Below are 26,663 nucleotides of genomic sequence, written 5' to 3'. Positions count from 1 at the left end.
GAATTTCCGTTTCCGGCGGTGTCCAAGTGGACCTGATGGGTCGCAGTTGTGAACAGGCTCGGTTCGCGGGCTGGGCTAGGCGGCAGTGGGGTCCCTGGCTGTGGGGCACTGGGAAGATCGCGAGTGGGAAGGCCCTCCCCCGGGTCACCGGGTCATCTTTGCTCCTGAGGAGCAGCATATTTCGCATCTGCCGGAGGTGTGCCCGGGGTTGTTGGGAGAGTGACGGAATGAATTGCTGCAGAGAGCCGGTACTGGGAGGGAAGGTGTCGAGGAGACGTCGTTTCCTGGCGAGGTGGTTCCGGCAGGGGACTTAGACCTGAACGGAATCTGTTGACCCCAAATTGTGCTTTTCCCACGAAGAAGAAAAGGGAGACATTAGTACAAGTTCGGAACTAAAATATAGTAGAGGAGCAACATAACCTCTGAAATAACACAGCGATTCAGTTTCAAAGCATTCCTAGTGCCCAGCTCTCCTAACTCCCGGCCAGTGTTCCTTGACATATAGTGATACATAAAGACTTTCTGTTTCCGCTCGTGTGTGTGTCTGTTTGGAAGCCTCTGACTCACCTCTATGCTCCAGTAGCACCCTGTGCAGCCTTGCAGTGTATCCCTTATTGCATGGCACGGAAGATACTAGTTTGGATTTCCTCTGCAAGTCAGATCATAGCTATATCCATTTACTGGCACAGTGGCTAGCGCATCATAGATAGACCCAAACATTTACTAAGCAGAATTAATACAGGACCTTAATTGAATGAAATGGCACCCTGCGCCGCTTTTTTTTCAATCAAGCTGTCAGATTTTATGCAGACGGACATCCTTAAAAACCTCACTAATTCAGTGATTACCAATTTATTGGTCAGAGATTCCCCGGTATCTCAGAAATCACTGGAAGGGTCTCTGTAAGTCCATGGGGTCTCCAGGCATCATCTAGAACCAGTCATATCTCGCACATACAAATATTGCTATTTTTAAAATGTATGTAGATGAGTTGTAATTTAGGAGTTTTACAGAGTCAACAGGTACTAAAAGTAATACTGTGATCATATTGGAAGTTCATAAAAGCACTTTAAATTTTTTATTAAAATTTAAGTTTTAGTTTAAGTTAGGAAACTGCTTCATTAGTTGATATCTAGGTCTGAGCTGTCAAGTGTGGTAGCCTCATGTGACTGTTTAGAGTTAGAATGAAATTAATTAAAAATTCATTTTTTCAGTTTCTCTAAGTACATTTTAAGTAACCACACGTGGCTAATGGCTAAATGACTGAAAAGTACAGATATAGAATATTTCCATCCTTGGAGAAATAGATACTGCTGATGTTGACACTTAAGATGAATAAAAAGTAACTTAACCATAAAATGTAACCTTAGCAGAGGTAACTCATCTAATTTATAGCATAACAGAGATAAGTGAAATTGGGGATGGTTAAGCAGTTTCTACCCTTGTTCAGTGAACAAACACATCATCTCTTCATGAAGAAATAAATGAAATTTAATGTTTTTCCCTGGGTATTGCCTGGATTGTAAAATGCTTCTCCCACCTCCTTACCCCAGCCTTCTTCCTTGTAGGTTAGAGTTACTTGTTATTGGTAAGTAGCCACTATGGAAACTAAGGACCGGAAGAAACACTGAAAGAAAAACAATGCACCCAAAGCTGCAAAGAAAAAGAAGCGGCATCTGCAGGATCTCCAGCTAGGAGACAAAGATTCCTGGAAGAGAAATCCCAAAGCTTTTGCAGTTGTCTGCTGTGCGGATGGCTCGATCTTTTCACAGGTATGTTTAGCTACAGTCTGATGCTTCTTCCATTGATTCTTTTTAAATAGTAGGAGCCTCTCACAGGTGACATTTGGATTCACAAGTCTAGTCCAGCTCCAAAGGACATGGAGATGCATGCTGTGTGACTTTTTACCAAAACATGAGAAGTTTGCCATAGAAGCTGCCTTGCCTCCAGCATCTGCACTTGGTGTTTCTTGCCCAAGATACAAGAATTTATTGAATTTGTTTGTTCCTAAACTTTAAACTGTTTCTATGGTGATAGGTTTGCTTCCCCCCCCCCAGATATGTTTTACAAAGTTGTAATATAAAATACAAAAGTTACAATACTTATTACTAACATAGCTTTATTTAGTGAGTCCTTGTGATATTCTTAGCAGTGGACTTTAAACATTATTCAACTAAATGCTTCCAGAAGCCTTACTAGAGTAGGAAGCATTCTTGCCCTCTTTCTATGGAGAAGAGAACTGAGGTCAAGAAAAGCCAAGTGACCTCCAATCATATAACCAGTAAGTAGGAGAGCCAAATTTAACTCCAGAGCCTCTGCTCTTATCTGTTATGATGCACTGCCTCGGTATTTATCTTTTGGTTTTTAAAAAACTATGAAACAGATTTAAGGAGTGTTTAATTTTCAGCTCTCTATACTATTGAAGTCATCTTGTTACATCTTTATCCAACAGCAATTATTTTTAGGGGCGTCAGAAGTTAATAATTGACAAGTTACTTATATTTATATATTGTCTGGTGTACTCTATAAAATATACTAAATTACTCATATGTATAAGTGTACTAAAAATTTATCTACTTATAAGGTTGATACCTTTTACTCTATTTTGAAAGTGGTTTACTTTTTCCTTTCCTTTTTTTTTTTTTTTTTTTTTTAAATGAATAGGACTCTGGATTTGAAGACAAAAAAGCATCATATTCCAGTGGTTGATTGAACTCCACTAGAGCCCCCACCAATAGTGGCAGTGGTGATGGGGCTTCCAAAGTTGGAAAGAGCACTTTGATATAATGCCTCATTTGGAACTTCACCCGGCAGAAGTTGACCGAGATCAGAGGCCCTGTGACGATCGTGTCAGGTAGAAGATGCCGCCACAGACACAGAGTTGGTGTGGCTGTCGTCATCTGAGGGACATGCGTGTGTTTGTTTTTTTCTTGAGTGGAACATGTTAAATTTTGTCATATCATGTTATGTCTCTTATACTTTTACTAAGTTAGCTATAACTTCAGAAAAGGGTACGTTCCCAGAGATAAGAATGTGATGTATATCTTATCCTGACTGCTCTATGGCTTTGCCAAGCATGTTCCTTGGAAGGGCCTAGCAGGCCTGGTCATTGTGAACACATTATTTAACATGTATGTATTTAACACATAGCACGTACCTCGTATGTGCCAGGTGCACATGCTTGCCCTTATGAAGCCACATCCTGGTGGAAGTGCGTGTTTTCTCTTTTTCATATGAGAATTTGTCAGCTTTGGGAGATGGTGACCTTTCCAAGTTTGAGGAAAGATGAAACAAACTTCCAGTGGTGGAATGGCAATGTACACTCTGAAATCTCTTATTATTGCAATAATATAGTTGGATTGAGTCTTTTCTTTATCTTTGGAGCATCCATATTTTCTTTTCCTTTTTTTGAGACAGAGTCTTACTCTGTGGCACAGGCTGGAGTACAGTGGTGTGATTACAGCTCACTGCAGCCTGAAGCACCCAGGCTCAAGCAATCCTCCTACCTTAGCCTCCTGAGTAATGTATGCCACCATGCCTGGCTAATTTTTCTTTTTTTTCCTTTCTTTTTTGGTTTTGTAGAGATGGGGTTTCCCCACGTGGCCCAAGCTGGTCTCAAAACTCCTGGGCTCAAGGGATCCACCTGCCTTGGCCTCCCAAGGTGCTGAGACTACAGGTGTGAGTCACTGTGCCCAGCCTATATTTTCTTGACCAGTTTCCTATTACCTTAATTTAGAAATGATTATCGTTATGAATATTCTGTTGCATTATGTTTGAGGATGTTTTTAGTGATAGTGGGAATATGGGAAGTTTTGATAGAGGTGAAGACATGGTCCTGCAGCTGAACAGCTGGATCATGGTTATCATGGAGCCTGTCGAGCCAGAATTTTTCCTTTTTGAGCACTTTTATTCATCTGGGTAGACTTTTGATATTATTTAAATTTAGAACACAGCAAGAAAAACAGGATAGAATTTATTTTATTTTACCAGTAAATATGAACTTCTGGTACACTCCTGTAAACGTATATGGTGTTTTATTGGATGCAGTTAAAAAATGAAAGTTAGAGTTGATGCTCAGAGTTTTTTCAGGGTCTTTTTAAAGTAAAAATTTCATCTTTTCACTTATAGGTAAAAAGCGCAGACTCACCATTATTGAATGTGGGTGTGATATTAACATGATGGTTGATCTGGCTAAAGTAGCAGATCTGGTTAGTCAGCAGGGGCAGCCTGGGGTGCTGATGGAGACTTACAGCGTTGTGATAGGTTATTTACCCTGTGATGAAGGGAAGAGAGTTTTATGATTATTAAAGGAATCATGGTCATCATCAGGGATACAGTAGATGTGACTGAATTGATGATGATAATAATAGTAATAAATGTTATTATATTAATAATACAAATGGAACGTGCACAATGAAATGTATTCCAAAATCTAAAAGCAAATGACAGGATGGAGAAAACCTTTAATGAACACAGCTAATAAGAACTCATTAACATGCATACATATATACGTACAAATATATCATAGTAAGTACCATTTCTTCTTGGACCCTTTCTGGCACTGTGCTAACTGCTTTCTACAAACTTAGCTTACATAAACCCTTGATACACCCTTGAGATGAGTAGGTATTATCTGTAGTTTACATAAGATGAAATAGAGTCTCCCAGCAGTTAAGTAACTTGTGTGAAGATGGGACCCTTGTTCCTAATGGTTCTAGAACCTTCATCCTTAATGATAATAAGTAAGTACATGCATTGCCTGAAGAAGCGGTCAGAGTTTATTAATAGAAAATGTAGACAGTACTCAGTGTGTGGAAAATGTACACGCTCTTACATTTATGTAAATGATAATGTTCACTATTCCTGATATTCTATTAACTATCTTTTAAATTAACAAAAATAAAATACAAATTAGCAAAAAAAAAAAAAAAAAAAAAAGTCCAGACGCAGTGGCTCACGCCTGTAATCCCAGCACTTTAGGAGGCTGAGGTGGGCCGATCACCAGAGGTTGGGAGTTTGAGACGAGCCTGACCAGCATGCAGAAACCCCGTCTCTGATAAAAATACAAAATTAGCCGGGTGAGGTGGTGCATGCCTGTAATCTCAGCTACATAGGAGGTTGAGGCAGGAGAATTGCTTCAACCCGGGAGGCGGAGGTTGTGGTAAGTCGAGATTCTGCCATTGCACTCCAGCCTGGGCAACAAGAGGGAAATTCCATCTCAAAAAAAAAAAAAAAAAAAAAGCAAAAAAATAAGCCATATTGATTAGGAAGTGTAGGGTGACAGATACCTTGGCTTTTTCATTTTTATTTAGTTTTTTCTAGAGCTACATATTTTATACTTCGGCCCAGGAAGACTCCTAAAATATAAAGTAAAAAGTAATACAGATTTTAAAGTTGTGCCATTATAATGTCAGAAAACTAAATAACATTCAAATTTTGAACATGTAACGCTACTATTAGTAAAAATAAGTGTAATTAATGTAAAGTTGTGTAAAGATTACTAAATCTTGTATACTTGAAATGATTGACTAGTTCATGGAAGTCATTTGTTTCTCTTTTATTTAAAATATAGCAAGTTTCTGATTTTAAAGACATACATATTAAGAGATGCCTTTACATTTTTTAATTTTTATTATTATGGATACATAATAGTTGTACCTATTTATGGGGTACGTGTAGTATTTTGATAGAAGCATACAATGTGTGATGATCAAATCAGGGTAATTCAGATATCTGTCACTTCAAACATTTATCATTTCTTTGTGTTAGGAACATTTTAATTTATTCTTTTAGTTCTGAATTATATAATACATTATAGTCACCCTAGTGTGCTGTTGGGCACTATAATTTATTCTAACTGTATTTTTATACCTGTTAACCTTTCCCTCTTTGTCCCTCCCTCCCTGCTCCCCTTCCCAGCCTCTTAACCATCACTGAGAGAGATGCCTATGTGAATCTTTTTCAGATTTTCAAAAGGAGCACACACATTTGGTAAAGCACTCTAACTAATGCAGGGTACACACAGTGTGCGTTTTCTCTTTCCTTGCTCTAACTGCTGGTGTCTCAGGTCCATGCAGAGCAGTATCCTTCTAGATACATATAAACACACATGCCACCCTTTAAAAACACAAATGGTACCTTATTTTACACACACTTCTATGCTTTGCTTTTTCGTGTAACATATCTTGGAGGCATATAATCAGTAAGTACTGTAGGTCTGCCTCCTTTTTTTTTTTAAGATAATATTCCATTCTATGGATGCACCATAATTTATTTAGCCTAGCTTATGTTGATTGCTCTGCTCTGGGTTGTCAAAGCCTCCTGAGTATGGCAGAGACACACACAGTACGTGGATTTGGGTGTGTACGTGTGTATGTGGATTAGGGGAGTAACACTGGCTTAGATGACAAAGATTGGCAGCTGAGGGACTGTTTGGTCCCTGTTCTTCCTGACCTTAAAATCAGCTGCTTGCCCCTTGGCACTCTGTGGCATCAGATGTGGTGTGAGGATTTTCCACCTGTTCTTTGAGCTGGTCCGGTGTTGCTGGAGAGCTCTGCTTGCTGCCTCGGTCTGCAGTGGCAGCTGTGCTTTCCTACAAATCCAACTTCATATATTCTGTGGTTTCGGGTTTTGAATGTTTCCTAGTTTAATCAAAGATGGGCATTTCTGTTTCCATTTTGTGTTATTTTTAGTTATCCATGGAAGGATAAAAACAGAACTATCTTTAGTATTAAAGCTAGAAGTTTCTAGGAATCAATTCTGAAATTTGCATCTTTGAAGTATCTTAATTTTAAAAATTGGTCTTATCTGCTTTTATTTTCTTATAGACTATGATTCATCATAATCTTACTGTTTTTTGACTTATTTCTAAACTGGTAGCTATTAAAAAAATTTCTGAGCAATTGAGTTATACAAATTAATGTACAAGATAGAGGTGTACATTGCATACTTCCCAGCAAAAAGCAGATTTTTTTTTTCATGAGGAGATTGAAAGAAGAGGTTGGTTTTCTGTACATATTAAATATATTTCATTGATTATCACTTTCTTCGCATTCTTTGGATGTCAGAGACCTGTTATTTGACTTAAAAGTACATGATGGAAAACTTCATTTCTTTAAATTAGGATTTCTTAGGTAAGGGCCAGGTTAGACCCAGCCTTTTCTGAGTTACTTCTCATGCATTAGAATTCTTAAAATGAAAGTTTATAGCCTAGTGGGCATTGTCTTATGGTTGCCTTTTAGAGCAAGTCAGAGGGTGGTGGTTTCTCTGGGTGATGCCTGTGTAGTCATTTGATTTAGTCTGCAGTGGGACTTTTCTGTCAAGGGCCAGATAATAAATATTTTCAGCTTTGTGGATCATATCTTTTACAGCTACTTAGCTCTGCAGTTGTAGTGCACAGGCAGCCATAGACAATATGTAAATGAATTAATGTGGCTGTGTTCCAATAAAACTTTAGTTACAAACACAGGTGATGGGTGGATTTGGCACGTGGGCCAGTTGCCAACCCCTAGTGTAGGTGGTCTGTTTTGGTAGTTTCTTTGAGAAATGATGTGATCTGTTTGTAGGTACTGATACTTATAGATGCCAGCTTTGGGTCTGAAATGGAAACCTTTGAGTTTCTAAACATCTGTCAAGTACATGGCTTTCCTAAAAGTATGGGAGTTCTCACCCACCTCGACTCCTTCAAGCATAATAAGCAACTGAAGAAGACAAGCGATTAAAACACACGTTCTGGACAGAAGTTTTCCCGGTAGGAAGAGAAATAATTGTTAGATACTGATAGTATAATCCTTTTAAGACAGACTGAAGAGGCAGGCACAGTGGCTCCTGCCTGTAATCCCAGCACTTTGGGAAGCAGAGTCCGGCTGATCACTTGAGGCCAGGAGTTTGGAGCTCAGGGCAATATGGCCAAACCCCATCTCTACTAAAAATGCAAAAATTAGTCAGGTGTGGTGGTGCATGCCTGTAATCCCAGCTACTCTGGAGGCTGAGATGTGAGAATTACTCGAACCTGGGAGGCAGAGGGTGCAATGAGCTGAGATTGTGCCACTGCACTCCAGCTTGGGTGACAGAGTGAGACTCTATCTCAAAAAACAAACAAACAAACAAACAAAAAACTGAAGAGACATTACTTAATGTCTCTCTAGGATTTGCCTCCTGAATTCCCTTTGTGTATATTTTCGCAGTCCCTGACCTCCTGAATCCCCATTGTGTATGTGTTCCCAGTCTCTGGAAGGTTTCCCCCAGGAGAGCGCTTATTCTGGGCCTCTTGGTGTATCTCATTTGTCTCTGTACCTGCTGCACCAGGCAGTGTTTGGCTGTTTTGGGGTTAGTACTTAATAGAGTACATCAGAAGTTTCTCCCAGTTACAGGACCAGGCACTGCCCCTTCCTTTCCATACTGCTCTGGTCCATTGGCCACAGAACCGTGTCTGTGCTCAGAGGCCTCACCTCCCTCTCCTCACCATACTTAGATGGATGCCCCTGCTCGGCTGCAGAGCAGTCTGCCTCTGTGGGGCTCTCATAAGTCCTGAAAGAAGCCAGCAAGGCTCTGGAAGCCTCAAGACAGTGGTTTTGCTGGAAGTCTCCCTTCTTAGGATTGCTTCTTGTTTAGAGCTTTTATTTTGTTGCAGTTTTGACAAGAACTTAATTGAAATTTAATTTTTAATTTTCCTTTAATGTTTAGGGTGCCAAGCTGTTCTGCCTTTCTGGAATGATGCCTGGAGAATAACAAAACCAAGAAATGCACAATCTGGGCCGTTTTATTACAGTTATGAAGTTTAGGCCTTTCACATGGCAAACTTCTCACCCTTATGTCCTGGCAGACAGGTAAAAAGTGACTGTAAACTTTTTCTTCCTGGGCCATATATTTCAAAGCTAAAAAGGCTAGAAAAAGAACAGTGATAGGATTTATTTTGTGCCTATTTGAATAGTGGGAGTAGAAGTATAGTTGATGGAAAATGTCTACTTATATCATTGCTTAAAGATGCTGTGCCTTTGGAAGTAAATTAATTATGAGATGTTTAGGACAATGGGAAGACGTGGAAACATTTAAGCCTACAGGATGTGGCCCCATCCTACGTTCATCCTCAGTTTTCAGTGATGCTGCCTTCGTGTCCGGGTGCTTGAGTCCTCGTGTGTGCCTTCAGTTTCCTTCCTTTGTTCTCTTCTTTGTGCTGTGGTTTTCTCAGCCTGGAATACCCTTTCTCCACCTGCCAGAATCCAAACCACAGTAAAAATCCCAGAGCACAGGCTTACCCTCTTCCAGAAACGGATTATTTGAATATGTTCTTCACTCTTTGTTGACCCCAGGTGGACGTCATCTCCCTGTCTGGTGTCTTAAGAAATGAATGTCACTTTCAGCCTAGAGACACAGTTGTGTGCCTGTCCCTTTTCCTCTGCTGGATGGTGAATGGTGCTTCCTTGTTTCTGCATTTTCTAGCATTCTGAATGACGTGCTTAGTGGACAAGAGTGTGATGACTCATTGACACATGAAAGGAGGTATAGGAACTTTTGGCATTCATTTCTGCTGTATGATTGAGTTTATTTTTCTAGGATGGAAGGTTTGACAAACCCAGAGGATATCCGAACAAGCATGAAATGTGACTGGCAGGTGTCACTTTATGGTTATTTAAGAGGAGCACACTTGAAAAGTAAAAGCCAAATTCACATGGCAGTTATTCTCTTGTTGTAGAACGTACTAGAATTACACATAGGATTCTTGGGATGACTTCATTTCTCAGGAAAACTGAAAAATGACCCAACAAGGGAAGATGGCCTTGCTGGAGGTTTTAAAAGTAACCCAGCTATGAGTAGGCCTGCAAAGGTGTTACCGAATCCCCTCTTCTCTGACCTCTTGTCTTGTAGCTAGAGGGCCACTGTTGCAGTGTGGCACGATGCCCTTCTTTAGGGTCATGGTTTAAACCCTTGGACTGTGTATCGTTTTTATCCCCCAAGTCACCAGTAGATACTCACTGACTTCTTGTCAGCTGAAGCTGGCTTTTTGGGTCTTGTCTTCCAGGGATAGGAGATTTTGCCATGAGTGACATCAGTTTCCTCCCAGACCCTTGTGCTCTTCCTGAACAACGAAAGAAGTGCTGTTTAAATAAGAAGGAGCAGCTGGTTTATGCGCCTCTTTCTGGAGTTGGGCGTGTGCTGTATGACAAAGACGCTGTCTGTGTTGACCTTGGTGCAGCCATGGTTTTCAGGCATCGGTGAGATGGGGGTCATTGCTCTGAACTCTCATTATTCTTTCCGAATGTATTTTTTAACTAAAAATGTAATATACTCAATTTTTATTTATTGAAGATTTTTCTCTTATAATAAAGGCTCAAATGCATATTGTAAATATGTAGAATAAAAAGAATACCTTGTTTTCATTGTACCAAGCAGAAGAGTCCTGTCCTCCATGGCTCCTTGATCCGTGGCCCCGGCGCGGGCCCTGCTGCCAGTGTGGCACCTGCGTGGCTTATCTCCGTTTCTACAAAACCAGTGTGCTCGCCAGCTCTCGTTGGTTTTTTCTTTTTCTTTTTCTCATTCACAATGGTCTCCTCATTCTTTATTTTGAAGTGGATTTCCAATATTTATTTCTTAGTTCTGAAATGGAATTTTATTGGGTTAAAATCAGGGTTATTTTAAAATGTTAGAAAAGCTAGCATTGTTGTAGGATTGGAACTGAGATTTTTCTAGCTAGGTGTTTAGGTTATCAGGTTATATCCTCCCTGAACTTTGGAAAAGTTTAATGGAGATGGGGGTCCATTTCAAGGTTTATTGTAAGGATTTTCTTCTCTGGTTTTTGTGGCATTAAGAAAGGTTTTCAGGAAATGTGTAATTTTGAGAATGATAATTTTGAGAACTGAGTGAAACCAGTGTCTCTCCAGGATCTTTATGCTTTCCTCACGTGCCCTTTCTTGGTGGTCTTGACAGGACGAGGTGGAGCCCACCCATGAGCTGGTCCAGAGTCTCATCTCCACCCACTCCACCATTGATGCCAAGGTGGCTTCAAGTCGGGTGACGCTGTTTTCTGATTCCAAGCCACTTGGGTCAGAGGCTATAGATAATCAAGGGTAAGTCTGCTTTTTTTCTATTTTTAATGAAAAGATATATTACAGAAGATCATATCACCCATAATTCTGCTATCATAACACATTTTGGTGGGATTCACTCTATGTTGTTTTGTTTTTCTTTGTGTGTGCATGTGTCTCTGAGGGCTCTTCACTTACCTGACATTACGAGGGGATCTTTTCTTGAAATAAAATACAGGATGCGTTTTTCAACAGACCCCACATATTCCTCAAATACCACACCATCTTCCATAGGTTGCTTTTTTGTTTTTTAAGAGATCTGAGGCCACTTGGCTTTCGTTTCGTGGCCAAAACACTAGAGCAGAGTTAGGGAGTCTGTGGCTGTCCAGAAGCCACATGCCTTGTCTCTGAAAGTTTTATTTAGATTATGTTGTATTATCTCCCATGGGTAGGTTTCCACTGATGTATAGCTTATATGAATTATTTTTCAGCCTGGCTTAGAAATTTGTATACCTTTATACATAGTGGGTGTTTGTAAAACATTGGTTTTTTGTATCGATTTATGATGCCCAGTAAAATTTATCTGAAAATTTTGAGATAATCTAGTATGTAATTTGTTACAATGTGCATAAACTACCTACCTCAGTGCTTGACATAAAGAGTGTTATTGGCTGTTTTCATTTTGCGTATCTTTCTAGTCATCCTTGTCTATAAGAATACTCTCTTCTAATATAGTTACAGTTAAAATACATAATTTTATTTCTATATTATGAACATTTTGTTTTCTATACCGTCTTTATGTAGTTGTCATTTTGTTGTTACTGGTGTTTTTTTGTTATTGTGGTTTTTTTTGTTTTTGTTTTGGGATAAGGTCTCACTTGGTCTCCCAGGCTGGAGTGCAGTGGTGTGATCTTGGCTCACTGCAGCCTTGAACTCCCAGGCCCAAGTGATCCTCCCGCTTCAGCCTCACAAGTAACTGGGACTATAGGAGTGCACCACCACTCCTGGCTAATTTTTTTAAATTTTGTTCTAGGGACGAGTTCTCACTATGTTGCCTAGGCTGGTCTTGAACTCCTGGGCTCAAGGAATCCTTCCACCTTGGCCTCCCAAAGTCCTGCGATTACAGGTGTGAGCCACTATGTCTGGCCTATAATTGCTGTATTCTAACTTATCCATCTCTTATGGTACGATTTTTCATTTTGTCTAATTTATGGTTTTGTACTTGTATATATCGTGCTATGTTAAATAGCTTCTTATGGTTTTCTTTTATCCAGTGATTTTAGCCTCCTGATAATCTTCTCTATCAGTTATGGCACTGGTGATTTAAAATGGATATTCTTCCTCTATCATTCCTCCTACATTTTTTACCTGGCATTTTTGACAAAGAGCTTTCACTTTTCCTCTTTATTTTGGTATCACTGCTGACTAATGCACTTGCATTTTATTCCGTAGGTTATTTTCCATCACTGTCATTGTTCTTTCTGATGCCTATGCTGTCCCAGGTTCAGCCACGGGAGCCTTCAGCCTGTCTACTGTGTCCTCTCAACTGTCTCTGTTAGTCTTTGAGCATTTCTTACTTTCTGACAGAACAAGAGGATCCAGGCTCATGTTGCCCTCTTTCTGCCTTGGGCCTGGACTCAGCCATTTCTCTTAAGGATCATGTGTTTTTAGCTTAGAAATTAATCAGCTTTCCAAAAGATTTAAAAAACACTAACTTCCCTTTTGAGCAATTTTTTTTTCTAAAATTAGATATTTTTTAAAGGATTATTCCTTTATTCTCTCTATAAATTCATTTGAAGTGTGGTGTTAGGGAACCATGCCTAAGTTTAACTCTTCCAGTGTTTATCAGATCATTTTTTTCTGTACACTATATAATCTTAAACATCTTAAACAATTCCTTGACGTTTTTCTATTACTTTGTATTTTCATTGACTATATTGCCATTTCTAGATTTTCTGGTTAATGTACAAATTGAATTATTTTGCATTTCCTTGGTAATATAGGCTGTTGATGCTAAAGGAGGAAAAACAAATGGACTTTAAAACTGGTCAGATGTGTCGGAAAGCCATTTTTGGAGATGATTCTATGCTAACATCCTCTCTCCTTTCTTGGTCTCTTAATTTTTTTTTCTTACCCAAGTATATGCAGGTCGATTTTGTCTTTCTAGAAGATCCAAGATCTTTGGTTTAGAGATATATTCTCTTAATGTTAACGGGTATTAAAATACTCTTTTCTGTATTTTATTTCAATACATTTTGAGAATAGAAATGATTGTATTTTCTTTTTTTTTTTAAATTTATTTATTATTATTATACTTTAAGTTGTAGGGTACATGTGCATAACGTGCAGGTTTGTTACATATGTATACTTGTGCCATGTTGGTGTGCTGCACCCATCAACTCGTCATTTACATCAGGTATAACTCCCAATGCAATCCCTCCCCCCTCCCCCCTCCCCATGATAGGCCCCGGTGTGTGATGTTCCCCTTCCTGAGTCCAAGTGATCTCATTGTTCAGTTCCCACCTATGAGTGAGAACATGCGGTGTTTGGTTTTCTGTTCTTGTGATAGTTTGCTAAGAATGATGGTTTCCAGCTGCATCCATGTCCCTACAAAGGACACAAACTCATCCTTTTTTATGGCTGCATAGTATTCCATGGTGTATATGTGCCACATTTTCTTAATCCAATCTGTCACTGATGGACATTTGGGTTGATTCCAAGTCTTTGCTATTGTGAATAGTGCCGCAATAAACATACGTGTGCATGTGTCTTTATAGCAGCATAATTTATAATCCTTTGGGTATATACCCAGTAATGGGATGGCTGGGTCATATGGTACATCTAGTTCTAGATCCTTGAGGAATCGCCATACTGTTTTTCATAATGGTTGAACTAGTTTACAATCCCACCAACAGTGTAAAAGCGTTCCTATTTCTCCACATCCTCTCCAGCACCTGTTGTTTCCTGACTTTTTAATGATCGCCATTCTAACTGGTGTGAGATGGTATCTCATTGTGGTTTTGATTTGCATTTCTCTGATGGCCAGTGATGATGAGCATTTTTTCATGTGTCTGTTGGCTGTATGAATGTCTTCTTTTGAGAAATGTCTGTTCATATCCTTTGCCCACTTTTTGATGGGGTTGTTTGTTTTTTTCTTGTAAATTTGTTTGAGTTCTTTGTAGGTTCTGGATATTAGCCCTTTGTCAGATGAGTAGATTGCAAAAATTTTCTCCCATTCTGTAGGTTGCCTGTTCACTCTGATGGTAGTTTCTTTTGCTGTGCAGAAGCTCTTTAGTTTAATGAGATCCCATTTGTCAATTTTGGCTTTTGCTGCTGTTGCTTTTGGTGTTTTAGACATGAAGTCTTTGCCCATGCCTATGTCCTGAATGGTACTACCTAGGTTTTCCTCTAGGATTTTTATGGTATTAGGTCTAACATTTAAGTCTCTAATCCATCTTGAATTAATTTTCGTATAAGGAGTAAGGAAAGGATCCAGTTTCAGCTTTCTACTTATGGCTAGCCAATTTTCCCAGCACCATTTATTAAATAGGGAATCCTTTCCCCATTTCTTGTTTCTCTCAGGTTTGTCAAAGATCAGATGGCTGTAGATGTGTGGTATTATTTCTGAGGACTCTGTTCTGTTCCATTGGTCTATATCTCTGTTTTGGTACCAGTACCATGCTGTTTTGGTTACTGTAGCCTTGTAGTATAGTTTGAAGTCAGGTAGCGTGATGCCTCCAGCTTTGTTCTTTTGACTTAGGATTGTCTTGGAGATGCGGGCTCTTTTTTGGTTCCATATGATTGTATTTTCTTTTAACTTGTGAAGTAGAGCGTGGCATACATATGTTGTATGTTCAGTATTTCAAAAAATTACCTTCTTACTGTACAAGTTGTATTCAGCATATAAAGTCTATCCAGCTTTGTTTTAGATGCAGTGTGATTATTACATGTTGATAAGCTATGAATTGGAGGTGGGATCCAAAATTACTATACTTACTGTAATTTTTAAGCTAATTGTAGGGTTGGTGGTGAATATTTTACTTCTGCAAAATGAAAACAGCATTTCATCAGAAGTTATCTTATGGTCTTTCAGACATTTTGTTTTATATTTTTGGTGCTTTTTGCCCTTGAAGTATCTCTTTTGTGTGTTTGTGTGTGTGTGTATTGATCTGCCTCCAAATTTCACAGCGCTTATTGTCAGGGATCTACAGAATCAGGCCTAGGCAGAGAGCTGAGCAGTACTCTCAGTATGTCTCTGTGTCTTGGTTGCCACATTATCTCTTGTTTATTTATAGACTGGAGAACTCTCTGACCTGTAACAAAGGTTGGATAGGTCAGAGACAATTGGGAGAGAAATCCTCTGCTCTATTGTCACTGTGCCCCGTGCCAAAATACACTCTGAAATCTGTATTTAAATATTAAATTTCTGGCCGGGCGAGGTGGCTCAAGCCTGTAATCCCAGCACTTTGGGAGGCCGAGATGGGCGGATCACGAGGTCAGGAGATCGAGACCATCCTGGCTAACACAGTGAAACCCCGTCTCTACTAAAAATACAAAAACTTAGCCGGGCGAGGTGGCAGGCGCCTGTAGTCCCAGCTACTCGGGAGGCTGAGGCAGGAGAATGGCATGAACCCGGGAGGCGGAGCTTGCAGTGAGCTGAGATCCGGCCACTGCACTCCAGCCTGGGTGACAGAGCGAGACTCCGTCTCAAAAAAAACAAAACAAAACAAAACAAAACAAAAAAAAGTAAATGATTGGTCAGCCTACAATACAGGACTGACTTTGCATATTCTCTGTCTTGTATTTTTGCTTTATTTAAGCTAAGCTAGCCTTCAACGTTGGAAGCTGAATTGACAGTTGAAAAATAATGGCATGTATACAAGGTGTGTTTGGAGGATTGCAGATGCAGGGGCACCGTACTGCTAAAGGAGTGTTGGAAGCTCACTGCAGAAGATGATAAAAGCAGACTGATGTGTATTACCTGCTGAAATGTAAGCTGGAGGCACAGCTGAAGATTGCCAAACCTAATGAGCAGTTGGGCAGATAAGACAGGCTGTCAGGCCGTGGCAGTTCAGCAGTGGGCGTGCTGCCTGTGAACCAAGTCATTTGTTCCAGAGGCCTACACTTAAATACCACAAATAAAATTTTCCTCGTCACTGATATTTGGTATCACAATGAAATAGATGCTATCGTTCAGATTTCTGGTTGAATTACCAGCCATTAACATCTGGTGATTTGGGTTGTAAAATTATTTTTAGTTTTGTCTGTTCACATTTCATCCATAAAGCACAAACAAGATATATTTTCCCACATAAGAATGTAAGCAGTATAAGACTTTAAAACACACTAATGAAATATACATGATTACATCCTTTAATGAACTAACACTTTCATCTATGATCTATATTTTGCAACACTCTGAAGTAACATTACAGTCCTTTCAGTGTGCTGTGTCATTTATATCCCTTACTTTATCCTAGGAATCCTGTATTGCCATTGAGCATATGAAAATTGAGACATGTGCATAACTTCTCCCTGTTGAGCCCATCAGTGGGGAGGAGCTATGTACCGGGGACATTTGGCAAAGATTTTCATGAGTCTGTTGGATGTAACAGCTCCTTAAGAAAACCTTACAGTTTACCTTCCCTATGTTTTACCATTTGTGAACTAAGGCTCAGTGATGTAAAATATAACACATTCTGTGCTGTGGCATAACTGCAGCTTAGGTTTTCATATTCAAGACAAGCAGAGGTATAGCTGAAAATGTGTGAACACTTATTATGCCTCAAGATCCCTTTGTTGGTTTAGTTGTGACATTTCCAAACAGCTGACTTGGGGCTAAAGCATCTTTCTATCTGGCATCAGTATTTCTAAGTTGCTTTTAAGCTGAATAAACATTTGGTTTTTATATTTAATTGCTTCAATGTGGAACACTGCAATTTAAAAAATTACACATATGTAATATAGTATTTTACACTAAATAATAGTGACTGGCAGTCCGTTGACTGAAGAAGTATTATTTTTCAGATCTTCTGCTCTGTGTCATCAGCTGTAGACACTGACCTGGTATTTATCTGGAAGGGCTGTCAGGGGTTCACAGTGCTGCCTGTGGGTTATCTCCAGACCCTTTATAGATGGCACTTTAGGACAGGGTGAGTCACAGGTTGCACTAGAAGTTGCCTTTGAAATTAGACCTAAGCTATGTGGAACTGGAACCCTTGTACGCAAAGCTCTCTATCATCCAAATCCTGCTGAAGTCTTAGGGAAGAACAGTTTTCCAGATTCATTCTTTCCACACACAAGATTTCCCCACTGCCCAATTACTCTCACCTTTTTTTTTCTTGACCGTTATGTTTTACTCGACTCTGGAGTCTTACCTTGTACTCTCACCTTTGCGTGGGTGTGTACCTTATTTCACCAGTTATACTATTTGTTTATCAAAAGCAGAAGTAGTTACTTATACCTGAAAATTTGTATCGAGAATATAGCTGTGAATATGTTAAGAAAGTATACTTAAAGTAAGAAATCAAAGGAAGTGTATTTAAATCAAAGCAAGAAATCCCATTTCCAAATGGCAATAAAGCGTGTGTTGCATAGAGAGAATCAGTGCATGAAAGTGTTTTAGTAGCCCAGATTTGATTGTACACTGGTGAATAAGCAAGAGTTCTTTTTCATTTTCGTCTTGCAGTTAACCGGGTATTTGGGTTCTTTTTCTATTCACACATGTCGGATAGAGACATGCATGTTGTAAATTATTTTGTCAGAATGAAAGCCTGGCAGATTTAATGCTTTCTTCCCTTCTTGCTGGACTTGATATCAATCTCTTCTTCGTTTCTTGATAATATGTTTGGTTATTTATGTTTTCATTGCTTTTAGTGTCAGAGATGGCTTTGGATTCCCAGTTCTGTGTGCTCCTGTCTGGCTCCTGAACCCAGCTGGAGAGGTGTCGATCCCAACTGGTGAAGTACTGAGCAGAAGCTACGCAGAAGGCAGCAAGGTATTAATAAGTGTACCTCTGAGATTTTAACCACCTCTGACTTTTCCAGCAAATGGACAAGTAGTAGTCTCTGTCAGAGCTACATTTTAAAGGAAAAAAAGAAACTTGAAGTCATCAACTGTTTATTAATTTATGCTGTTATTTTTGTGTTTACTCACCTGATTTATATTGACTTGTAAATTAGTAATTTGTGAACTATTGTTTATGAATTCATTGTCTACATGTCAGCAAACAAATTTCCTTCTTAATAAAGAATCCGGTGGCTGGGCACAATGGTTCACACTTGTAATCTCAGCATGTTGGGAGGGCAAGGCAGGAGGATTCCTTGAGGCCAGGAGTTCAAGACCAGCCTGGGCAACACAGCAAGATTTCATCTCTACAAAAAATGAAAACATCGGCTGGGCATGGTGGCTCATTCCTGTAATTCAGGCTACTCAGGAGCCTGAGGTAGGAGGATCACTTGAACCCAGGAGTTTGAGGCTGCAGTGAGCTGGATCCTAAAACTGCTCTCCAGCCCGGGTGACACACCAAGACACCATCTCTTTAAAGAAGGAATCTAGGGGCCTCAGTGTGTGCACGCAGCATGGCTTGTGAATGCGGAAGTGCATGTGTGTATAGTTGTGCTCAAGAATGTGTTGATGAATATACCTTCTCAGAATGAAGGTAATTTTTTTTTTTTTTTTTGAGATGGAGTCTTGCTCTGTCACCAAGCTAGAGTGCAATGGTGCTCTCAGCTCACTGCAACCTCTGCCTCCTGGGTTCAAGCAATTCTCCTGCCTCAGCCTCCTGAGTAGTTGGGACTACAGACACATGCCACCACTCCCTGCTATTTCTTTATATTTTAGTAGAGACGGGGTTTCACCATGTTGGCCAGGATGGTATGGATCCCCTGACCTTGTGATCCACCCGCCTTGGCCTCACAAACTGTTGGGATTACAGGTGTGAGCCACCGTGCCTGGCCTGAAGGTCATTTTTATAAAGATCTCTGCATGTCTTAGATTTGATTCTTCCTTTAAATATTTTTCTCATTGACATTTGAAAGCACCTGACCATATATAAAATAAAGAATTTTCGTAACTCCATAAAAGGATAATTATGACATCATCTATTATTTCTGTGTCTTGTCTCATAAATCTAAACCATCAACCTGCTTATTTTTGTATACTGTCACACTGTGTATTCCCTGCATTGAATGCCTTTCTATTGATATTCTCTGTAAAAATTGTGGGAAGTTTTTTGCACCCTAAATTTTCTGTTATGGGGATTAAATATCCACTATCTATGTTTTTCCAAGTTTTACAGCAGCAACGGTAAATACCACCCTCACAGCAGCCTGTTGTTTGTCCTGCAATTATGTTTCTATCACATTACACAAAGCCTCTTTGTCTTCCTGGTCGTACCCTACTAAGTTTTTTAAAAATTTATGTAATGTGTGTATATACAAATACATATATATATGTGTGTACACATACAGCTGATATCTAGTGAGATTATGTATGCATGAACTATAGAATTAGCTTGTAATTTTAAGAAAATAAATTATTTTGTAAGGATAAATCTCATGTTTAAGAAGGGGAATTACAATGGAATCATTTAGGGATGCCTCAGCCTAAACATAATATGGAAAAAGCCATAACCAAAAGTCATGTTAGAGTACTGCTAGGTTACTCAACCTATCATCACATTTAATTAAAATGCTAGTTTGAACCATAGCCAGTCTATTTTGGTTAATATATTATTGAAATCAACTTGTGAAGTCTTCATTTTAAATATAGAATTTGTGTTAATGAACCGGAAAATAACATTCTGTTGCTTGGAAGATGCGTTAAAGCCTAAAGATTTATGACTTTGTAAAAGAAGAAAACCAGCTGGTGATCAGTTGGCATTAGTACATGAAGATGTACTCATATTTGGTAACAGCCATTTTTTTCTAACTAGAATAAGGGAGTTGGGAACGGGAGGCAGAGACAAGGACACGGATGTATAAAAAAATCATAGAACAAAACTGCATTGAGTTCTGACTATGGGTCTGTGATCCGTGCTTCAGTTTGAGAGGTTCATGTGTTCCTTATGAGAAGGGACAGGAAAGCCAGGAGGACAGGAGTATGTTTGGGTCTGTGCCTGTGCTTCCACCACAGAAGTCAGCAGCTCTACCTTTCTCTTTTCTCCTCTTTATCTAATAATTGTCTCCTCTTCAAATTTGGGAAATGAGCTTAATCAAAGGTTTGTTGTGTTATTGTTTGTTTTTGAAATGTGGCCTCAGTGTGTTGCCCAGGCTGGTCTTAAACTCCTGGGCTCAAGTGATCCTCCCTCTCAGCGTCCTGAGTAGCTGGGACTACAGGCGTGCACCACCACACCCAGCTAAGTTAATGCTAACGTATAGTTTATCTGCTTCAGTTTTGAAGGGCAGGATGTATGTAGTTCTGTGTGTGTGGGGGGAGTATTTTGTGTGTGTGTGTGTGTGTATATATATATATATATATTTATACATTACTAGTCCATTGTTGCTACAACAATGGACTGTGAGGGCATAAAACAAATCTATACTCCTGTATGTCAGAGTCTGATGTGGATCTCACTGGGCTAAAATCTAGGCGGTGGAAAGGCTACCTTCATCTCTAGAGGCTCTAGGGGATCTTTTTTCTTGCCTTTTCCACATTCTGGAGTCTGCCTGCATTTTTTGGCTTTGGGCTCTTCTCCACTCTCACCATTAGCGACCTTGCATCTCATGGACCCTTCTTCTATGGCCACATGTCTCTGGGGCTCTTTCCTTCCCCCTTCTCTTCCACTGTTAAGGACTCTGTGCTTACTTAGTCCTGAATGTAGACGCCATCCTCATCCACATGAGCCCACTGTCCTAATCCATACAGCCTGCTATAAGGAAATGCACTAGACCGGGCAGCTTATAAACAACAGAACTTTGTTTCTCACAGTCCTGGAGGCTGAGAAGTGCAAGATCAAGGTGCCCGCAGTTTTGGTGTCTGGTGAAGGCCTGCTTTCTCATAGAGGCTTCCTTCTTGCTGTGTCTTCACATGGTGAGAGGAACGAACAAGATCCCTTGTGCTTTTAATAAGGGTGTTAATCCCAGTCATGAGGGCAGAGCCTCTCGTAAGGCTTAACCTCCTAATACCATCACCTTGACGGTTAGGATTTTAACACATGAACATTGACGGAACACAACATTCCTTCCATAGCACCAGGGTAGTCTCCTCATGTCAAGGTCTTTACCTTAATTACATGTATGATGTACCATTTTCATGTAAGGTTCTAGGAATCTGTGGACATCTTTGGGGGGCCATTATTTTGCTGACCACATTATACATAATTTAATATTCTAGACTAGAATGAAAACAATGCTACTTCCATTGCTTTATATATGTGTATGTGTGTATATATATGTATGTGTGTGTATATATATATACACACATTATCTAATGCTATAATTAAATAAAACCTTGTAGACACAAATATACCCTTTTTTTTAAAAAAAACCATTTTTTGCTATTTTACATCATACTGCCAACTCCTCTTTCCTGAAACTGCTTCAACCCTGGGATTCTATTTTGGTATTAGTTTTATTTTATTGAAATATTCATGAATAAGCATTGACTTGTATATGGATTTGAAAGTCACAGTAATGTTCTCATGAATTCATCTGTGAGTAACATTTTATAGACAAACTGCCTGCACCAGGATCAGGACAAGAGGAAGATGTATAATTCCCTTGTTCTAAGGTACCGCTCTTCATTGTTATTATTTTAAAATATGAGTGTTGACTGATGTTAGGACACGAAAAGGGGCCGGGAGTGGTGGCTCCCGCCTGTAATCCCAGCACTTTGGGAGGCCAAAGTGGACGGATCACCTGAAGCTGGGAGTTCAAGACCAGCCTCGCCAACATGGAGAAACCCCGTCTCTACTGAAGACGGATAAGACCAGGATAAGACAGGATGGACCAGGATAAGACAGTGCTGTCCCGGAGCTGGCCGTCTGATAAGGGGCTCCAGAAAGTGCAGTGATGGACCTCTGGGAGGCTTTCTGCTCTCCTGATCGCAAGTTTTTGGTGAGAAGACCTATTGGCCACTAGGGGGTGTGTGTGTGTGTGTGTGTGTGTGTGTGTGTGTGTGTGTGTGTGTGTGTGTGTGTGTGTGTGTGTGTGTGTGTGTGATGTGTGTGATGTGTGTTTTCTTTCAGCATGTGTGTGATGTGTGTGATGTGTGTTTTCTTTCAGCATAAAGCCCACTGTTTTGCTGAATGTATCTCACTGTTTCCTGAGACTCAGTACATTCAGCTGGCTTAAGGATCCTGGGGCCTCGCTGTGTCATATTTGCACAAGCCTAGTATCTGTGCAGACTGTACACTGGAGTTCAGTTGTAAGACACTTTTGATCCCTTATTCTGTCCTTGTAATAGAAAAGCCATTTCATTCAATGGAATAGAAACCCAGATATAATGGAGAGATGTTCTAATCTGCCATACACTGGGGCAGTGGCCAGTGATTTCGACTTTGTGGCGTAGATGGAAATTTCTAGGTTCTCTAGGTGGTGGGCAGAGGCCTCACTTTTTAAGAAACTTCCCCCACTCCACCCCTGCGAATAAGGTTGTTGCTTGGAGATATTTCCATCAGTGTTAGGTAGAAGAGATCATTTCCTGATGTTGAATTTCAGGTACGGATGCCAGCTTCTGTATATCAGGGTAGTGGTGCTTGGGCTGAGACAGGCCTAGACAGCACTGTCTGAAAGGGGGCTCAAGGAAGTAGCTGTGAAAGGCCCCTGGGATGTTTTCTGCTCCCTTCTCTACAAATCGCCTGGAGGGAGATCCTGTTAGTCACTATGGGGTGTGTGTGTGTGTGTGTGTGTGTGTTCATCACTTGTTCCTGGGGGGTGGGAAGAGACAACAAAAGCCTACAGAATCTGTAGTTCTCAGTTCATCTCCCATCCTAGTCCAATCATGGCCTAACATCCTTAGCTCCTGATCGCAGAGGAGACTCTGTGCATTTGTATTCATGTGGCCTTGGATGTTGGCAGATTCAGATTGGTGCCCCAGGCATCTGTGCCTGTAACTGCAGGTTCAGCAGGCTCAGGACCAGGCTAAAGGGCCTCCAAGCTTCCTCCAGTTTCCTGGTGCATGCATGTGCAATATACTCCCCTGGCCTGGGGCTTTCCTGCCTCTTCTTGCCAGTTGGGTCAGAACTAGCTTATTAACCAGTGTTTTCTGAGCTTTAATAGAACTGGCTCTGACCCGTTGGAGACTTGAAAAGGGCTTCATGATAGTTATAGATTTTTAAAGATATATTATTATTTTAGAGTAGTTTTGAGTGTACAGCAAAGTGGAGTGCAGAGTGCAGCGATCTCATATGCCCTCAATTCCTGTACACGCTCGGGTCACTCCACAAACAACCTCCTACAGCAGAGACACTTTGAAACATTAGAAAAGATATGTGAGCATTCAGATATTTATAAACTAGGCAGCCCCAGACTGCAGGCAGCTCAGAGGTCCTACAGAGAGGCTTAGGGACGGTTGGGGGAGAATTTTACATGGTGAATGTGGAAGAAAAAGAAAATACTTGATTGAGTAAAGTGGAGCAGTGGCCTCATTTGGAACATTACAGTGAAAAGTCTCTAGTTAGATGTTAGTTAGTGGTTTCTGATTGGTTAAGCTTAAGTTTCCTTTTATTATTTACACTGAGTCAAGTTTTGGTTTGCTTAAGGAGGAATTGGGTGTACTGCAGCCAGCTCAGCCTCATGGCCACCTGTTTATTTGATTATTTTTAACAGAGAAGATCCTTTTAGAACTGTCTGTTACCCTGGCTGGAGTGCAGTGGCATGATCACAGCTCACTGCAGCCACAACCTTCCAGGCTCGAGTGATCCTCCCACCTCAGTGCTCCCCACCCTGAGTAGCTGGGACTACAGGCACGTGCCACCACACCACCATGCTAGGCTAATTGTATTTGTTTGAGCGATGGAGTTTCCCTAAGTTGCTTAGGCTTCTTTCAAACTCTCAGACTCAAATAATCTGTCTGCATTGGTCTCCCCAAGTGCTGGAATTACAGGCCATCTAAATCTTTTATCTCAGATTTGCCTTGTGACAAAATGAGGGGTACCTTTTCTGACATGATGAGGCAGAGAAAGGGGAGGTGGGTGCATCCCGTGCGTATTATTTTCTCAGGTGATGGGAATATGGTCGGCTCTTGCCTAATGGGATATATTTTCTCCTTGAATGATTTCGCAAGATGTCAGATGAGAGAAGTTGAATAAATGTTAGAAGAACATAGAAAAAATAGGTTATACATGTTGGGCTTCTGAAGAAATAATGTCATTGGAGAAAAAGAACTTTTATTGATTTCTGGAAATATTTAGGGCCAATTTTTTGTGTAAGTAATTTGAGTGTATGATGATATCTCTGACCACTTTTTGATATTTTTTCTGGTTCAGCTGAGTGGTGTCATTAAGGAAACACAAAGGGAGGCTCATCTGGGAATGAGATTTTGCCAGAGAAAGGACAAGCAGCAAGTCAGGGAGCTTAAGGTAATTATGAGAAAGTGACTATCTAAAATTGCTTAGGTAGAAGGAGACAGATTGGGTTTTTGTGTGTTTGGTATTTGGGGTAAGAGGGGCATAAAGTGTGTACGTGAGATGTGTTGTTTATTCTCTCTCTCTCTCTCTTTTTTTTTTTTTTTCTTTTAAGAGGGAGTGTAGCTCTGTCGCCCAGGCTGGAGTGCTGTGGCACAATCTTGGCTCACTGCACCCTCTGCCTCCAGGTTCAAGTGATTCTCCTGCCTTAGCCTCCCAAGTAACTGGGATTACAGATGCCTGCCACCACACCCAGCTAATTTTTTTTTTTTTTTTTAGTAGAGATGAGGTTTCAGTATGTAGGTGAAGCTGGTCTCGAACTCCTGACTTCAAATGATCCACCCGCCTCGGCCCCCCAAAGTGCTGGGATTACAGTTGTGAGCCACTGCGCCTGGCCTGTTTATTCTCTTAAGAGAGAAAATGAGGGGATTAATTGACTGTGGTTCTGGACAGGGTGGACAACTCTTAAGATGGAAGTACTGGGGCAAGTGCTCTGACAGGCTAGGATGGTGCAGTCAGTCCCTTCACCCAGAAATCAGTAGAATGTTAGCAGTTCAGACTCAAACCTTGTGAAAAACAGGTGGTGGAAAGGAAGTCCCTCGCGGCAACTGGCACCATAATCAAGACAGAATGTTTTCAGAATAAATGGAGTTACCTGCTTTCAGCCCCAGGTGGTAGCTATTGTCTGCCCTGACGATAGGTGATATTAATTTGTGATCTTGTTGTCTTAAAATGGGGTCACTCATCTCCAGTAAAATGAAGTCCACAGTGAAGTTGTCCCCTCATCCCCAAAGAGATAAACATATATGAATGAACTGAAGTGATAAGGTAACAACTACTGCTGCCTGGGATCATGAGAGACCCGAAATGAACTGATAGGAAGTGAAAGGTGGCTGAGATAATGAGAATAGACCCATCTGCAGAGGATCATAAAACCAGCAAAGATAAGGTCTTGTCTAAGATGCCTTCAGAAGCTTTGTCCATGAGAACTCTAAGGACTTCTCCAGACCTGTTGGCTGCTGCTGTGATCTCTGCCCAGAAGGAGCCTCTGACCAGCATCCAAAGGGCTTCTGGACCCACTGGACTCTTCTGGAGGTACACTGGTCTCCGGAGCCATGGCTGTGGTTTTTTACTCCCTTTATTACTGCCTGTGTGTAGAATGATAATTGCATAATTAATAGTGTGAAGACCTCTTGATAAATGGTAAATCTGAACATATGTATTTGGCTGACATGTCGTTGTGAAACCTCACAGCTTCAGTCAGTGTCAGCGCAGCTAGAGAGCTTTTGCACCTAATGCACATATCACTGGGCATAGTCTACAGGCACCTAATAACTCAGGTACCTTAACAGTCACTAATGAGTGTATCTCCAAGGATTAGTCCAACACACTTGAGTGGCCTGACTCAAGGTAACTATATGTCCAATCCAGGGTCATAGTGAGTGGACATCTGCCAACTAGAGGTCATTCCCCCTGCCTGCCATTGAGCAGTTCAGAAGTGACTGGTGTAAGCAGACATGAGTGAGCTTGCTCAATTCACTATTTGCCTCTATTGAGGGGATCATACCCAGGGTCTAGGTCATTGTGCCTTATCAGAGTCCTACACATTTCACTTGCAAATTATATTTGAAAATTAAATGACCATCTTCAAGTCAGTCACAAAACATTTTTTAAAATTGATTCCAGAACCCATATTAACATCCAGTGACCTGTAGAAAGCAGTAGAGAAATGTATTAGGCAAAAAGTTCTGGCAAAGACCAGTCTGATAGTGGCCTGATTACCCAACCTCAGGAATTGGTCACATCAATTTGAAGAGTGAAGAAAAATAAAAAGTACCAGCCTTATTACTCAAGACATTAGGAATTATCCATTTAGATAGATAAAAGATTTTAGCTAACAAAATATTACAATGTCATCCTGAAGAATATGTCCCTCTTCCAGAGAACCCAGGAGGTTATCATGACCCCTGGAAAGCCCGACCAGCAGTAACAGTGCAAGTTACATAGGTGCATGAGTGCAGAAATATAATCTCTACTGAAAGTAAGTTTCATACTAGGCAAGAATTATAGGA

At 40.4% G+C, this 26,663-nt stretch overlaps 1 protein-coding gene across 11 annotated transcripts; it reads left to right on the top strand.

Annotated features, from left to right (window-relative positions):
* LOC697912 (ribosome biogenesis protein BMS1 homolog) lies at window positions 1-24,546 on the top strand. 11 transcript variants are annotated; one of them, XM_077946428.1, is made up of 9 exons: window positions 1-196; window positions 1,569-1,772; window positions 2,665-2,854; window positions 8,686-8,828; window positions 10,022-10,214; window positions 10,927-11,066; window positions 12,058-12,150; window positions 17,901-18,021; window positions 24,454-24,546. In XM_077946428.1, the coding sequence occupies exons 4-6, from the start codon at window positions 8,813-8,815 to the stop codon at window positions 11,012-11,014; spliced, it is 297 nt and encodes a 98-aa protein (XP_077802554.1). In that variant the 5' UTR covers window positions 1-196; window positions 1,569-1,772; window positions 2,665-2,854; window positions 8,686-8,812; the 3' UTR covers window positions 11,015-11,066; window positions 12,058-12,150; window positions 17,901-18,021; window positions 24,454-24,546. The 11 variants fall into 11 exon arrangements, 8 of the variants coding, with proteins under 8 accessions (XP_077802554.1, XP_077802550.1, XP_077802558.1 ...); XM_077946424.1 differs by lacking the exon at window positions 12,058-12,150; XM_077946432.1 differs by lacking the exon at window positions 12,058-12,150 and having other exon boundaries at window positions 10,393-11,066.
* Window positions 24,547-26,663: the final 2,117 nt, after the last annotated feature.

This window comes from Macaca mulatta, chromosome 9 (assembly GCF_049350105.2).
Source record: "Macaca mulatta isolate MMU2019108-1 chromosome 9, T2T-MMU8v2.0, whole genome shotgun sequence".
In the NCBI taxonomy this organism is placed as follows: Eukaryota; Metazoa; Chordata; class Mammalia; order Primates; family Cercopithecidae; genus Macaca; species Macaca mulatta.
Note: the sequence above shows the minus strand (reverse complement) of the source record. Positions and strands in the feature narration are given on the sequence as shown.

Excerpts from the sequence above, each read along its gene's own strand:
- LOC697912 (XM_077946424.1), top strand. Across the intron at positions 10,215-10,926 it reads GCCATGGTTTTCAGGCATCG|GACGAGGTGGAGCCCACCCA; the intron begins GTGAGATGGGGG and ends TGGTCTTGACAG.